At 42.2% G+C, this 17001-nt stretch overlaps 1 protein-coding gene and 1 pseudogene across 1 annotated transcript; both read right to left on the bottom strand.

The window, feature by feature from the left end:
• LOC132480228 (E3 ubiquitin-protein ligase SIAH1-like) lies at positions 1-1095 on the bottom strand. The gene is given in 2 exon segments (XM_060084243.1): positions 1-209; positions 395-1095. Coding segments are annotated over 2 exon segments (849 nt in total). The 5' UTR covers positions 1087-1095; the 3' UTR covers positions 1-52.
• Positions 1096-3504: 2409 nt separating this feature from the next.
• Positions 3505-17001, bottom strand: part of LOC132479688 (TBC1 domain family member 14-like) — a 43145-nt pseudogene continuing 29648 nt past the window's right edge.

Here is a 17001-nt window from a genome sequence, read left to right as displayed (position 1 = left end):
AAACTGAATGCAACGCTTTTAAACACTGGCCAGAAAATGTTTGATTGCCATTTCAACACATGGAAATAGTTACATTGATGCCTAAATTGCCATTTTCTGCAAAAAGCTGTGCAATGCTGGTGTCAAAGACTAGGCAGTCACTATTCATAATGGCTGTTGCAATTCCCTCATGAATAGATCGAGGAGTGGCTTCCCAAGTCAATCGCCGCCTATGACCATTTAGCTCAAGTCGATAAGCAAAATTTTCAGCTTGCTTGCGTGTTCCTAACAGCTGTACAATTGCAAAGAATTGCTGGTGACCATCGTATGTTTCCTGTTTCTCCAAGACTAACATGAAGTGAAAGCAATTCCCTCATGAATAGATCGAGGAGTGGCTTCCCAAGTCAATCGCCGCCTATGACCATTTAGCTCAAGTCGATAAGCAAAATTTTCAGCTTGCTTGCGTGTTCCTAACAGCTGTACAATTGCAAAGAATTGCTGGTGACCATCGTATGTTTCCTGTTTCTCCAAGACTAACATGAAGTGAAAGCCAAAACAGGACTGCATCATCATCCAGTCAGCAGCTCCAGGAAGATTAATGTCTGTAGCAAGGAAAACTATATCCTCTCCCTGTAGGGTTGTAATAGACTTATGCTGATGCATCAGATGCGGCATTACAGCATCCAAAGAGCCTTACCATTTACAGGAAGCACCAGAGCACGGACAGGAATCAGGCCTTAACTCACAGAGCTCTTCGTGGTCTGCTTTTTCTGTGTGTGGCAGAGTTATTTCACATCCAGAAGAGGCATATTTACAAGGGAAAAGTACTGAATTGGCCACCTTCTCCATAGCCAAGTTGCGAATGGATCCCAACGGGCCCCGGCAAGTTGGACAACATGTGAGCTTTGGGCGACAGTTGCTACAAACAAGATGGCCACTCTGACACTGAAGAATGGGTGGTAACACATAGTCAAAGCAGACCGGACACTCAAAAAGACTTGCCAAGTCATTGTTGGACGCAGTTGTGCCAGTCAGGGCAGGTACTCTCTGGGATGGTGTACACTTTGAGGTTCCAGTAGGTAATGCTGTTGCAGTCTGATGGCTCATTTACAACATTGGGGGTGAGGGATAGAGCCAACAGGTAAAGAACTCTTTGTACCCTAGAGTTCACCAGTGTTGCTGAAGCATTCATCAGTACAGTGATAAACATTATTTAAGAAATAAATGCCATCTCCGCCATGTTGGCCGCACACCCCGGGACCCTTCACAACAAAGACTGGCACCTGGGCTCAGGGCGCGCCGGGCGCCTCCCCCGGCCGGGCGCGCGGGGGCCGGGCCGGGCGGTGAGGAGGCCCTTTGTTACAATATTGCTTCTATTTTATGTTTTGGTTTTTTGGCCAGGAGGCATGTGGGATCTTAGCTTCCTGACCAGGGATCAAATCCACACCCCTGCATTGGAAGGTGAAGTCTTAACCATTGGACTGCCAGGGAAGTCCTGGTGTTTTGTATTTCATGGGTTTTGACACAAGGATAATGACATGTATGCACCATTTTAGTATCATACAGAATAGTTTCACTGCCTAAAAATCCTCTGTGCTCTGCTGATTCATCCCTCTCACCCCATCCCCCAACCTCTGGCAACTTCTGATCTTTTTATTGTCTTCATAGTTTTACCTCTGCAGAATATCATATGGTTGAAATCATATAGTATGTAGCCTTTTCACATTGGTTTCTTTCACTTAGTAATATGCATTTAAGGTTTCAACATGAGCTGTCATGCTATGAAAAGACATTTCGTTTAAGCCTTGAATAAAATTTCATTGTATTGATGTACCACAGTTCATCTGTCCACCTGCTGAAGAGCATCTTGCTTGCTTCCAAGTTTTGGCAATTGTGTATCAAGCTGCTATGAGTATCCATGTGCAGGTTTCTGTGTGGATGTGAGTTTTCAGTTCCTTTGGGTAAATATCAAGGAGCACAATTGCTGGGTCTTGTGGTAAGAGTATTTTAGTTTTGTAAAAAAAAAAAAAAAAAAAAAAACTGCCAAAGTATCTTCCAAAGTTGCTGTAGTATTTTGCATTTCTACCAGCAATGAATGAAAGTTCCTGTTGCTCCACATCTACACCAGCATTTGGTATTATTAATGTTTTGGATTTTTGGCATTCTTATAGGTGTATAGTGATTTCTAATTGTTTTCATTTGCAATTCCCTAATGCATTATGATGTTAAGCTTCTTCTCATGCTTTTATGCCATCTGTTTATTTTCTTTGGTGAGATATCTGTTAAGATCTTTTGCCTGTCTATTAATGGGTTCCTTTTTTTTATTGAGTTTTAAGAGTTATGTTCAACAACTGTCTCTGGTTGGTTTTGATAGATTGTCTTGGGGGGAGACCACTTTTTGTACTAGTGAGCTCTGAGTAAGTTCAATAATGACAGCCTTACATGTGAAGTCTTTCATGTCCAATAATGACCCTTCTCTGGGAACTCCAACTTCTTGGACTGCCAGACTTGGTTGTGGCTGTTTTTCAAGATTCCTGTGCACCTGGGGATGGGCAGATGTGCACAGGGAAATTAAAATGCCACAAAGCTCATTGTTCTTACTGAGATTCAGCTGTTTTCCTTGAATAATCATTCCCTAGATTGCTGCAAGTCTTTGGTTAATTTCTAGCATATTGAGAAAGTTGATTTTGACAGTTTTTGCTAGTGTTCTCATTGCTTTTATGGAGGAAAGTGTTTTCAGAGCTTTTTACTCTGAGATTTTCAATGATGTCCACTGTCCTTTTGTGAGCAGTAACCTAAATTTGTAAGTTAGTGTTTTGAGACCTGGAAGAAATTCCTTGCCTGTAGAACAGGAGGACAAGAGCTCAATTAAATGACCAGGGAAAGTAATATGCTATATGCATATCATGTCAGTTTATAATATATCTTATAGGTGCTGGATCTAGATGAGTCAAATTTTGCTCAGTGAATAGTGAGTAGTTAAATCTTTTTTTTTTTTTTTTCCTTTTTGCGGTATGCGGGCCTCTCACTGTTGTGGCCTCTCCCGTTGCGGAGCACAGGCTCCGGACGCGCAGGCCCAGCGGCCCTGGCTCACGGGCCCAGCCGCTCCGCGGCATATGGGATCCTCCCAGATCGGGGCACGAACCCGTATCCCCTGCATCGGCAGGCGGACTCTTAACCACTGCGCCACCAGGGAGGCCCCGAGTAGTTAAATCTTATCACCATATAACATGTAATGCTTTGTATCGCCAGCCCAGCACCCCCGCCAGCAGCCACTTCATGGCCCGATGTCTGTACTATTCCACAGTGACACCAGCGCTTGTGGCCTCAGCTATGAGCTCTCACCTCCAAAACCTTGTTCCCAGCGAGAATTCAGCGGCGTCGGAACAGTCTCAGGGTTTGGGACAGAAGCAACAAACGCCGAGAGTCCCAAAGGCTTGCTTCCAAGATTTGTCTACGGTGCAGACAAATCGGCTTTATTTAAGGGACTGAGCCTCGTTTCAGATGATGTTCGGACTTTACCTTCTAGAAGTAAGCCTTCTGTCTCCAATCAATTAGGTAGATGTTTGGAGTTAAGTTGTTTTTCTTGAGATGAGCAAATAATTTTGGCAAATTTCCTTCAACAAATACCTCAAACGCAGCAGAATAAGTCAACATAAGGCCGTGGTCCACTTGGGAAAAAAAGCCATTTGACAGGGTTTATTCAGAAGTTTAGAAAAAGCAATGAAGGCATCTACAGTAAGTTCAAGATCAACACGGCTGCTATGAAGGCCATGCCCTGAACATAACCCACATCCTGTTGGTAACAAGTGTAAGCTCCCAAAATGCTGTGTTGTGATACGGGCCACCTTGCTGGAAAATGCAGAGATTAGGGAATGTTCTGGAAATGTCTAGTTTAATAAACTCCAGACTGGCTTTTCTGTCTGCTGCTGAAAAACCAGCATCTTCATTCTCCACTTCAGAGCCTCCCGTGCTAAAGGACCACCACTGCTCCTTGGCTTGGGCAAGACAGATGTCAAAGAGCTCCTGGATGATGTTTAACTCGTTGCCAATGGCTAAGCTCCAGACTTTGCCTCTCACACTGGGAGGGATTCCCTGCCACCATAAATCTCTAACTTTTCCTAGAGTACTGTTTCCCAGTTAGGCAAAATCTCATTATTCCAAGTGAGGACGGCATTTCCGATACTTTCTTCTAATCTGCATCTTTCTTCCAGCTGCTTTTTCCTTCTCTGGGCTTCTTTCAACTCTCATTTTTTTGGCCTGAACCACCATTTCTTCATACTGTTTCCTGTGTTTCTGAGCTTTTTCAGCTAGCTTTGCTGAGAGATTTTCTGGTCTGTCTTCCAGGATGAGTGTGGTGGTAGAGAGAGGCTCAAAGTCAATATTCTTCCTCACATTCTGCTTTGGTGAGGGTGGCCTGCTAGGTCGTCCAGGCTTGTTTTCATATTCCAAGAATGCTGAAGGGCTCAGAGGCGTGTGGCCGGCGCCTCCAGGCCCGAGTCAGCGAGCGAGTGGGGCTCCATGGCGGGACCTTGGGCTTGGCTCTGGTGGCTGGTTGAGGCGAGGAATTACTATTTAAATCACAATCTAATATCCTTTTCCACCTGAAACTTTTTGCCATCTGAAATATCTCTTGATAGAAAAGGTATGTATCTTGTTTCTTTCTTTTCCCTGAATATTTTATAAATAGTGTTATATTTAAGATTACTATCAGGTTTTCATTTGAATTTCCTGAATGTATAGCAGGGACTTTTTTTTTTTTTTTTTTTTTGCGGTATGCGGGCCTCTCCCGTTGTGGAGAACAGGCTCTGGACGCACAGGCTCAGCGGCCATGGCTCACGGGCCTATCCGCTCTGCGGCATGTGGGATCTTCCCAGACCGGGGCATGAATCCATGTCCCCTGCATCAGTAGGTGGACTCTCAACCACTGTGCCACCAGGGAAGCCCTAGCAGGGACATTTGATCCTTTATTACTAGATATTTTTTTTCTTTCTAGTTGTTGCTGCATATGGAGTATTATGGGGAGAGAAGAGGGGAGGATTGACTTGTGAAAGACAGGTTGTCGTGGCTAGACAAGTCATGTGTAGGTCAAGTTGTTTGAGGGTGACCTGCTAATGTTGTAGAAAGATTTCATTGTCGTTTTATGTTTTATTGAATTAAATTATACACACAGGGTAAATGAAAGGTGTAATGCAGTTGGTTTTGTGGTGTTTCATTCAATGTGATGGACATTTTATAAGTACACTGAAAATATTGGGAGAGGATTTTAAATCTGTCTACTTTTTATCATCTATGAATTTTACACAGAAGTACGGTATAGTTAATCATTTAAAATTCTAGATTTGTTTTGCTCTGTTGAATTTGATTGAGTTATATTTAGATTTAAAAGTTAGAATGGGGCTTCCCTGGTGGCGCAGTGGTTAAGAATCCACCTGCAAATGCAGGGGACACGGGTTTGAGCCCTGGTCTGGGAAGATCCCATATGCCACGGAGCGTGTGTATATATATATATCCAGATCAAGATGTAAAACATTTTCAGAGATTTCCCTGGCCTTCCAGTGGTTAAGAATCCACGCTTCCAATGCAGGGGGCGTGCCCTGGTCGGGAAACTAAGATCCCGCATGCCACCATATTTGCAAATGAAGCAACTGACAAGGGCTTAATTTCCAAAATATACAAACAGCTCATACAGCTCAATAACAAAAAAACAACCCAATTGAAAAATGGGCAGAAGACCTAAATAGACATTTCTCCAAAGAAGACATACAGATGGCCAACAGGCATATGAAAAAATGCTCAACATTGCTAATGATTAGAAAATGCAAATCAAAACTACAGTGAGGTGTCTATCACCTCACACCTGCCAGAATGGCCATCATCAAAAAATCTACAAAGAATGAATGCTGGAGAGGGGGTGGGGAAAAGGGAACCCTCCTACACTGTTGGTGGGAATGTAAATTATTGCAGCCACTATGGAGAACAGTATGGAAGTTCCTTGAAAAACTAAACATAGAGCTACCATATGATCCAGCAATCCCACTCCTGGGGCATATATCCGGAGAAAACCATACTTAGAAAACATACATGCACCGCAGTATTCATTGCAGCACTATTTACAATAGCCAATACATGGAAGCAACCTAAGTATCCATCAACAGATGAATGGATAAAGAAGATGTGGTATATATGTACAATGGAATATTACTCAGCCATAAAAACATGAAATAATGCCATTTACAGCAACATGGATGGATGTAAAGATAACACACTAGCATGAAGTGAGTCAGAGAAAGACAAATAGCATATGTTATCACTTATATGTGGAATCTTAAAAAGTGATACAAATGAGCTTATTTACAAAACAGAAACAGACTCAGACAGAAAACAAACTTATGGTTATCAAGTGGGAAAGCGGGAAGAGGGATAAATTAGGAGTTGGGGATTAACAGATACATGCTGCTATATATAAAATAGATAAACAAGGACCTACTGTAGAGTAAGGGAACTATATTCAATGTTTTATAACAACCTATTAAGGAAAAGAATCTGAAAAAGAATATATATATATATAAAGAGTATATATATGTAAAGAATATATATATGTAAAGATATATATATGTAAAGAATATATATATGTAAAGAATATATATACGTAAAGAATATATATACATAACTGAATCACTTTGCTGTGAAACTAACACAATATTGTATATCAACTATACTTCAATTAAAAAAAGACCTGTAGTACCAAGAAACGAAGAAAAAAAATTTTTTCAACTACTGTATATTTACTTCATATAAATGTCTTGTGAACATTTTACATCATGAGTTTAAATTTTCTGTTCTGTGGAGATATTTTTACACTTTAAAAATTATTTTAAACATATTAAACATGGTTATTATATAATCTGTGTTTGATAATTCCAAAAAATGAACTCATAGGTTTGTTTTTGCTCGTTTCTTCCATGATGCATAGTTTGTTCCACCAGATAACATTTGTGTTCATTGCAGTCTGGCTTTTTTCAGTCTGACTAGTTGCATACAACTAAAAAAAATTTTTTTATTGGAGTATAATTGCTTTACAATGTTAGTTTCTGCTGTACAATGCAGTGAATCAGCTATATGTATACCTATATTCCCTCCCTCTTTGACCTCCCTCTCCCCACCCCATCCCACCCAACTAGGTCGTCAGAGAGCACCGGGCTGTGCTTCCTGTGCTTTATAGCTTGTTCCCACTAGCTATCTATTTTATGCATGGTAGTGTATATATGCCCATCCTAATCTCCCAATTCATCCGACCATCCCCTTCCCACCCTGTGTCCACATGTCCGTTCTCTATGTCTAGGTCTGCCTCTCTATTCCTGCCCTCCAAATAGGTTCATCTGTACCATTTTTCTAGATTCCACATATATGCGTTAATATATGATATTTGTTTTTCACTTTCTGGCTTACTTCACTCTGTATGACAGACTCTGTGTCCATCAACATCTCTACAAATGACCCAATTTTGTTCCTTTTTATGGCTGAGTAATATTCCATTGTATATATGTACCACATCTTCTTTATCCATTCATCTGTTGATGGACATTTAGGTTGTTTCCATGTCCTGGCTATTGTAAATAGTGCTGCAGTGAATATTGTGGTACATGTCTCCTTTTGAATTATGGTTTTCTCAGGGTATATGCCCAGCAGTGGGATTGCTGGGTCATATGGTAGTTCCATTTTTAGTTTTTTAAGGACCCTCCATACTGTTCTCCATAGTGGCTGTATCAATTTACATTCCCACCAATACTGCAGGAGGGTTCCCTTTACTCCACACCCTCTCCAGCATTTATTGTTTGTAGATTTTTTGATGATGGCCATTCTGACTGGTGTGAGGTGATACCTCACTGCAGTTTTGATTTGCATTTCTCTGATAATTAGTGATGTTGAGCATCTTTTCATGTGCCTCTTGGCCATCTGGATCTCTTCTTTGGTGAAATGTCTATTTAGGTTTTACACCCTTTTTTTTTTTTTTTTTTTTTTTGCGGTATGCGGGCCTCTCACTGTTGTGGCCTCCCCCGTTGCGGAGCACAGGCTCCGGACGCGCAGGCTCCGCGGCCATGGCTCACAGGCCCAGCCGCTCCGCGGCATATGGGATCCTCCCAGACCGGGGCACGAACCCGTATCCCCTGCATCGGCAGGCGGACTCTCAACCACTTGCGCCACCAGGGAGGCCCTACACCCATTTTTTGATTGGGTTGTTTTCTTGATATTGAGCTGCATGAACTGTTTGTATATTTTGGAGATTAATTCGTTGTCTGTAGCTTTGTTTGCAAATATTTTCTCCCATTCTGAGGGTTGTCTTTTTGTCTTCTTTATGGTTTCCTTTGCTGTGCAGAAGCTTTTAAGTTTAATTAGGTCCCATTTGTTTACTTTGTTTTTATTTTCATTACTCTAGGAGGTGGTCAAAAAAGGTCTTGCTGTAATTTATGTCAAGGAGTGTTCTTCCTATGTTTTCCTCCAAGAGTTTTATAGTGTCCGGTCTTATATTTAGGTCTTTAATCTATTTTGAGTTTAATTCTGTGTATGGTATTAGGGGGTGTTCTGATTTCATTCTTTTACATGTAGCTGTCCAGTTTTTCCAGAAACACCTATTCAAGAGACTGTCCTTTCTCCATTGTATGTTCTTGCCTCCTTTGCCATAAACGAGGTGACGATAGGTGCATGGGTTTATCTCTGGGCCTTCTCTTGTACCATTGATCTATATTTCCGTTTTTTAAAAAAATAATTTTATTTATTATTTTTGGCTGCGTTGGGTGTTTGTTGCTGTGTGTGGGTTTCTCTAGTTGTGGCGAGCGGGGCTACTCTTCATTGTGGTGTGCGGGCTTCTCATTGCGGTGGCTTCTCGTGTGGAGCACAGGTTTTAGGCATGCGGGCTTCAGTAGTTGCAGCACGTGGGCTCAGTAGTTGCAGCACGTGGGCCGTAGAGTGTGTGGGCTTCAGTAGTTGTGGTGTTTGGGCTCAGTAGTTGCAGGTGCGCAGGCTCTGTGGCACGTGGCCTTCAGTATTTGTGGCGCATGGGCTCAGTAGTAGTGGCTCACAGGCTCTAGAGTGTAGGTTCAGTAGCTGTGGCGCATGGGCTTAGTTGCTCTGCAGCTTGGGGGATCTTCCTGGACTAGGGATCAAACCCGTGTCCCCTGCATTGGCAGGTGGATTCTTAACCACTGCACCACCAGGGAGGTCCCATATATTTCTGTTTTTGTGCCACTACCATACTGTCTTCATTACTGTAGCTTTGTAGTATAGTCTGAAGTCTGGGAGCCTGATTCCTCCAGCTCCGTTTTTCTTTCTCAAGATTGCTTTGGCTATTCGGGTCTTTTTTGTTTCCATACAAATTATAAAATTTTTTGTTCTAATTCTGTGAAGAATGCCATTGGTAATTTGATAGGGATTGCACTGACTTTGTAGACTGCTTTGGGTAGTATAGTCATTTTCACAATATTGATTCTTCCAATCCAAGAACATGGTCTGTTTCTCTGTCTGTGTCATCTTTGATTTCTTTCATCAGTGTTTTATAGTTTCTGAGTACAGGTCTTTTGCATCCTTAGGTAGGTTTATTCCTAGGTATTTTATTCTTTTTGTTATGATGGTAAGTGGGATTGTTTCCTTAATTTCTCTTAGTGTATAGGAATGCAAGAGATTTCTGCACGTTAATTTTGTGTCCTGCCACCTTACCAAATTCACTGATTTGTTCTCATCGTCTTCTGGTGGCATCTTTAGGATTTCCTAGGTATAGTGTCATGCCCTCAGCAGTGACAGTTTTACTTCTTCTTTTCCAATTTGTATTCCTTTTATTTCTTTTTCTTCTCTAATTGCCATGGCTAGGACTTCCAAAACTATGTTGAATAAGAGTGGCCAGAGTGGACAGTCTTGTCTTGTTCCTGATCTTAGAGATTTCCTCTAAGATTTCCTTTCAGTTTTTCACCATTGAGAATGAAGTTTGCTGTGGGTTTGTCATATATGGCCTTTGTTATGTTGAGGTAGGTTCCCTCTGAGCCCATCTTCCGGAGAGTTTTTATCATAAATGGGGGTTGAATTTTGTCAAAAGCTTTTTCTGCATCTATTGAGATCATATGTTTTTTATTTAATTCATTAATGTGGTGTATCACATTGATTGATTTGCATATATTGAAGAATCCTTGCATTCCTGGGATAAATCCCACTTGATTGTGGTGTATAATCCTTTTACTATGTTGTTGGATTCTGTTTGCTAGTATTTTGTTGAGGATTTTTGCGTCTATGTTCATCAGTGATATTGGTCTGTAATTTTCTTTTTTTGTGATACCTTTGTCTGGTTTTGGTATCAGTGTGATGGTGGCCTCGTAGAATGAATTTGGGAGTGTTCTGCCCTCTGCAATGTTTTCTAAGAGTTTGAGAAGGATAGGTGTTAACTCTTCTCTAATGTTTGATAGAATTCACCTGTGAAGCCATCTGCCTGGACTTTGTTGGAAGATTTTTTTTTTTTTTTTTTCGGTACGCGGGCCTCTCACCCCTGTGGCCTCTCCCGCTGGGGAGCACAGGCTCCCGACGTGCAGGCTCAGCGGCCATGGCTCACGGGCCCAGCCACTCCGTGGCATGTGGGATCCTCCCGGACCAGGGTGCGAACCCGCGTCCCCTGCATCGGCAGGCAGACTCCCAACCACTGCGCCACCAGGGAAGCCCTGTTGGAAGATTTTTAATTACAGTTTCAATTTCATTACTTGCTATATGTCTGTTTATATTTTCTAATTTTTCCTGGTTCAGTCTTGGAAAATTGTACCTTTCCAAGAATTTGTCAATTTCTTTGAGGTTGTCTGTTTTATTGGCATATAGTTGTTTGTAGCAGTCTCTTACAATCCTTTGTATTTCTGTGGTGTCAGTTTTGATTTCTCCTTTTTCATTTCTAATTTTATTGGTTTACGTCCTCTCCCTTTTTTTCTTGATGACTCTGGCTAAAGGTTTATCAATTTTGTTTATCTTTTCAAAGAACCAGCTTTCAGTTTTATTGATCTTTGCTATCGTTTCCTTCATTTCTTTTTCATTTACTTCTGCTCTGATCTTTATGATTTCTTTCCTTCTACTGACTTTGGGTTTTCTTTGTTCTTCTTTCTCTAGTTGCTTTAGGTGTAAGCTTAGATTGTTCATTTGAGATTTTTCTTATTTCTTTTTTTTTTTTTTTTTGCGGTACGTGGGCCTCTCACTGCTGTGGCCTCTCTCGCTGTGGAGCACAGGCTCCGGACGCGCAGGCTCAACGGCCGTGGCCCATGGGCCCAGCCGCTCCGCCCCACGTGGGACCCTCCCGAACTGGGGCACGAACCCGCGTCCCCTGAATCGGCAGGCGGACTCTCAACCACTGCGCCACCAGGGAAGCCTGAGATTTTTCTTATTTCTTGAGGTGAGAATGAATTGCTATAAACTTCCCTCTTAGAACTGCTTTTTCTGCATCCCATAGGTTTTGGGTCATTGTGTTTTTTTTTTTTTTTTGTGGTACGCGGTCCTCTCACTGTTGTGGCCTCTCCCGTTGCAGAGCACAGGCTCCGGATGCGCAGGCTCAGCGGCCATGGCCCACGGGCCCAGCCGCTCCGCGGCATGTGGGACCCTCCCAGACCGGGGCACGAACCCGTGTCCCCTGCATCGGCAGGCGGACTCTCAACCACTGTGCCACCAGGGAAGCCCGGGTCATTGTGTTTTCATTGTCATTTGTTTCTGTGTATTTCTTTGTTTGTTTATTCTTTGGTTTCTTCTGTGATCTCTTGGTTACTTAGTAATGCACTGTTTAGCCTCCGTGTATTTGTGTTTTTTACAGGTTTTTTTCCCTTTAATTTATTTCTAATCTCATAGCATTGTGGTTAGAAAGGATGCTTGATATGATTTCAATTTTCTTAAATTTACTGAGGCTTGATTTGTGACCCAAGATGTGATCTATCCTGAAGAATGTTCTCTGTGCACTTGAGAATAAAGCATATTCTGCCATTTTCGGGTGGATGTCCTATAAATATCAGTTAAGTCTATCTGGTCTGTTGTGTCATTTAAAGCTTGTGTTTCCTTATTTTCTGTTTGGATGATCTGTCCATTGGTGTAAGTGGGGTGTTAAAGTTCCCTAATATTATTGTGTTATTGTCGATTTCTCCTTTTATGATTGTTAGCATTTGCCTTATATGTTGTGGTACTCCTATGTTGGGTGCATAATTATTTATAATTGTTATAACTTCTTCTTGGATTGATCCCGTGATCATTATGTAGTGTTGTTCCTTATCTCTTGTAACTGTCTTTATTTTAAAATGTATTTTATCTGATACGAGTATTACTAGTCCAGCTTTCCTTTGATTTCCATTTGTGTGGAATATCTTTTTCCATCCCCTCACTTTCAGTCTGTATGTGTCCCTAGGTCTGAAGTGGGTCTGTTGTAGACAGCATATATATGGGTATTGTTTTTGTATCCATTCAGCCAGTCTGTGTCTTTTGGTTGGGGCATTTAATCCATTTACATTCAAGGTTATTATTATTATTATTATTAATTTTTTTTTTTTTTGCTGTACGCGGGCCTCTCACTGTTGTGGCTTCTCCCGTTGCGGAGCACAGGCTCCGGACGTGCAGGCTCAGTGGCCATGGCTCATGGGCCCTGCCGCTTCGCGGCATGTGAGATCCTCCCAGACCGGAGCACAAACCTGTGTCCCCTGCACCGGCAGGCGGACTCTCAACCACTGCGCCACCAGGGAAGCCCTCAAGGTTATTATTGATATGTATGTTCCTATCACCATTTTCTTAATTGTTTTGGGTTTGTTTTTGTGGGTCTTTTTCTTCTCTTGTGTTTCCCACCTAGAGAAATTCCTTTAGCATTTGTTGTAAATATGGTTTGGTGGTGCTGAATTCTCTTAGCTTTTGCTAGTCTGTAAAGCTTTTGATTTCTCCATTGAATCTGAATGAGATCCTTGCTGGGTAGAGTAATCTTGGTTGTAGGTTTTTCTCCTTCATCACTCTAAGTATATCCTGCCACTCCCTTCTGGCTTGCAGAATTTCTGCTGAAAAATCAGCTGATAACGTTACAGGGATTCCCTTGTATGTTATTTGTTGCTTTTCCCTTGCTGCTTTTAATATTTTTTCTTTGAATTGAATTTTTGTTAGTTTGATTAATATGTGTCTCGGTGTGTTTCTCCTTGCGTTTCTCCTGTATGGGACTCTGCACTTCCTGGACTTAGGTGGCTATTTCCTTTCCCATGTTAGGGAAGTTTTCGACTATAATTTCTTTAAATATTTTCTCAGACTCTTTCTCTTCTTCTTCTGGGACCCCTATAATTCAACTGTTGGTATCTTTAATGTTGTCCCAGAGGTCTCTGAGACTGTCCTCATTTCTTTTCATTCTTTTTTTGTATTCTGTTGTGCAGCAGTTATTTCCACCATTCTGTCCTCCAGCTCACTACTTGTTCTTCTGCCTCAGTTATTCTGTTATTGATTCCTTCTAGTGTATTTTTCATTTCATTTATTGTGTTGTTCATCTCTGTTTGTTTGTTCTTTAGTTCTTCTAGATCTTTGTTAAATACTCCTTGTATTTTCTCAATCCATGCCGCAATTCTATTTCCAAGATTCTGGATCATCTTTACTGACATTACTCTGAATTCTTTTTCAGGTAGATTGCCTATTTCCTCTTCATTTATTTGGTCTTGCAGGTTTTTACCTTGCCTTTTCATCTGTGACATATTTTTTTGTCATTTCATTTTCTTTTTTTTTTTTTTTTTTTGATGGGTGGGATTGTGTTCCTGTCTTACTGGCTGTTTGGCCTGAGGCGTCCAGCACTGGAATTTGTAGGCTGTTGGGTAGAGCCACGTCTTGGTGCCACGGTGAGGACCTCCAGGAGACCTCATTCCGATGAATATTTCTTGGGGTCTGAGGTTCTCTGTTAGTCCAGTGGTTCTGACTCAGAGTTCCCACCACAGGAGCGTAGGCCTGAACACCAGCTCTTGAACCAAGATCCCGCAAGCTGCGTAGGGGGAAAGAAGAAAGAGCAGAACAATAATAAAGAGTAAAAACTAAGATTAGAAAACTAATAGATATGTTAGAAAAAATAAAAATATAAATGAAACAACAACCTTTTACTAAAAGGTAAAATAGAATCACAATAGCAAAAAAAAAAAAGCCAGAAAAGGCCTTGGCTGTGGGGGATGGGGCTTAGGCAGGGGTGGGATTTAGGTAGGAGGCAGCCTTATGATTAGGATCCACAGGGCCAGAAAAGGCCCCAGGGGTGGGGGGGTGGGGTGGGGGCGGGGCTAAGGCTCAGTGCCTCACCCAGGCAACCCACCCAGGAGAGGCCCAGGAGTGCCTGTGGCCCAGGAGGGTGGAGCACCAGGTCTGGGACCCCAGCAGGCTCCCTGGGCCCGAGTGGGCAGGGGAAACTAGACTCCCCTGATCCTCCGATCCCGGCGGGCCCCTCCCCCTCACCTTTTCTATTCTTGCCCCCTCCCCACCCATGCCCCTAGGACCCACGAGGCTGTAGGGGGCCCTGGAGGGCAAAGGAAGGGATTGCAGCAGGCTTTCCAGGGCCCGAGTGTGCAGGGGTGGGGTGGGGAAACGCCCACTGTGCCTCCCCTGATCCTCTGATCCTAGAGGGCCCCTCCACCTCCACCTCTCCTATTCTTCCCACCCCTCCCTCCTACACCCCAAGGACCAGTGCAGCTGCAGGGGGCATTGGAGGGGGAGGACCCAGCCTAGGAGCCCAGCAGGCTTCCCGGGGCCGATTGGGCAGGGGAAATGCTAGCTGCACTGACCCCTGATCCTCCAAGCCACCAAGGGTCCCTCCAGATGTGGGAACCCCTCTCCTCTCCCAGCCACCCCTCATGGGCACCGGTCCTGTCTGGCCTCCACTTCTCCTCCCCCCTCAGTCCCCCCTATGTCCTACTGGGTAGCTTGGGGGTTCCTCCCATCTCCTCGGGCGTGGAGGACTTCCACCAGTGTCCCGTAGGTGCCCTAGCTGTGGGGGGATGCAAACTCTGCATCCTCCCACTCTGCCATCTTGACTCTGCCCTTCCAGTCACATACAACTTTATATTCATTTATTTATTTGGACCCATTTGGGTGATGTGAATTTGGCGTGTATATTTATTTGACTGCTAGGTTATGTTTACAACTTGTGTTTTATGTTTTCTTCTGTTTTGCTCATTGCTAAGAGATTTTGTTACAGTCCCTTAAGCCCAGACTCCTGGATTACCATTACTTTGTGGGCCTAACTCTTTGATTTCCCAGCTTCATGGGAGGAGAGCCTCTTGTTAGACTCTTAGATGGTGTTTGTGTTTGTTTTCTATCCTTCATTCCAAACCAGATCTGTACATTTTAACTTTGGTCAAAATGGTTGACCAAATATCCTTAGGGCAAAAGCAGATTTAGCACTAAATTCTGATTTCCCAGTTTTCTTTAGATTTTATATTAATAATTTCTTACTATTTTTATCAACTGGGATGCTTTTAAGATGTTTTTGTATATTACCTTGCATTTTTAGTTGCTTTCAGTGATGGAGTTGGTTCAGATGCTCTGGTTCTCTGCTTTGCCTGAAACAATTTTCTGTTTGATAATAAAATTTTGGAAAGCCATTCGTATGAACTTTCTTCTCTTAACATTTTCCTCCCACTACACACCCACATACCCACACCCAAACTCACACCTTTAAAAGGAGTTAGATTCTTGTACTTTTTTAAAAAAAATAATCTTTTGATGTTCCTACTACCTGGTTTCTTTTATAAATTTATTTATTCATTTATTTATTTTTGGCTGAGTTGGGTCTTTGTTGCTGTGTAGCAGACTTTCTCTAGTTGCAGCGAGTGGGAGCTACTCTTTGTTGCGGTACGTGGGCTTCTTATTGCGGTGGCTTCTCTTGTTGCAGAGCACGGGCTCTAGGCACGTGGACTTCAGTAGCTGTGGCTCGAAGGGTCTAGAGCGCAGGCTCAGTAGTTGTGGCGGACAGGCTTAGGTGCTCCGCGGCATGTGGGATCTTCCCAGACCAGGGCTCGAACCTGTGTCTCCTGCATTGGCAGGCAGATTCTTAACCACTGTACCACCAGGGAAGCCCAGAGTCTTATACTTTTAAAACTTTACTTTTAGGGAAAAGGTTTATGAAGTGCATCTGGTGTTGTCTGTAAAGCTGAGTTTTATTTTTTGGTGCAAGACTATAATTATTATTGGTAACATTCTTTAGACTCTATGAGGCCCTTAAATAGTTTGCAAAAGGTAGACATTTAGGCTGCAGTCAACATATCTGCAATATTGGTGTAATTCTAAGAATTTACTCAAGTCATATTTTCTTTAACAGTGAAAAATAAGTAAATGTTTAGCATGAAAAGCAGGAACAGGCTCCCTTTCTATTTTTGTTCCACCCTTAGCTCTATTTGCTGAATGGTTAGAAATTTGGTAAATTGATAGAAGTGTTTTATGAGTTTGTATACTCATGTGATTAAGTTTTATAAGTAGTTTCGGAATTTATTTTATCTTTCTTTTTTTTGAATTTTATTTAATTTATTTTATTATACAGCAGGTTCTTATTAGTTATCCATTTTATACATATTAGTATATATATGTCAATCCCAATCTCCCAGTTCATCACACCACCACCACCTCCCTCCACCACTTTCCCCACTTTTTGTCCATACATTTGATCTCTACATCTGTGTCTCAATTTCTGCCCTGCAAACCAGTTCATCTGTACCATTTTTCTAGGTTCCACATATATGCGTTGATATATGATATTTGTTTTTCTCTTTCTGACTTACTTCACTCTGTGTGACAGTCTCTAGATTCATCCACATCTCTACAAATGACCCAGTTTCAGTCCTTTTTATGGCTGATTAATATTCCATTGTATATATGTACCACATCTTCTTTATCCATTTGTCTGTTGATGGGCAATTAGGTTGCTTCCATGTCCTGCCTCTTGTAAATAGAGCTGCAGTGAACCTTGTGGTACATTACTCTTTTTGAAATACAGTTTTCTCAGGGTATATGCCCGGTATTGGGATT

The sequence above is a fragment of the Mesoplodon densirostris genome, chromosome 19 (assembly GCF_025265405.1).
Source record: "Mesoplodon densirostris isolate mMesDen1 chromosome 19, mMesDen1 primary haplotype, whole genome shotgun sequence".
NCBI lineage: Eukaryota > Metazoa > Chordata > Mammalia > Artiodactyla > Ziphiidae > Mesoplodon > Mesoplodon densirostris.
The sequence above is the reverse complement of the archived record's forward strand: the minus strand, read 5'-3'. Positions and strand labels throughout refer to the sequence as shown.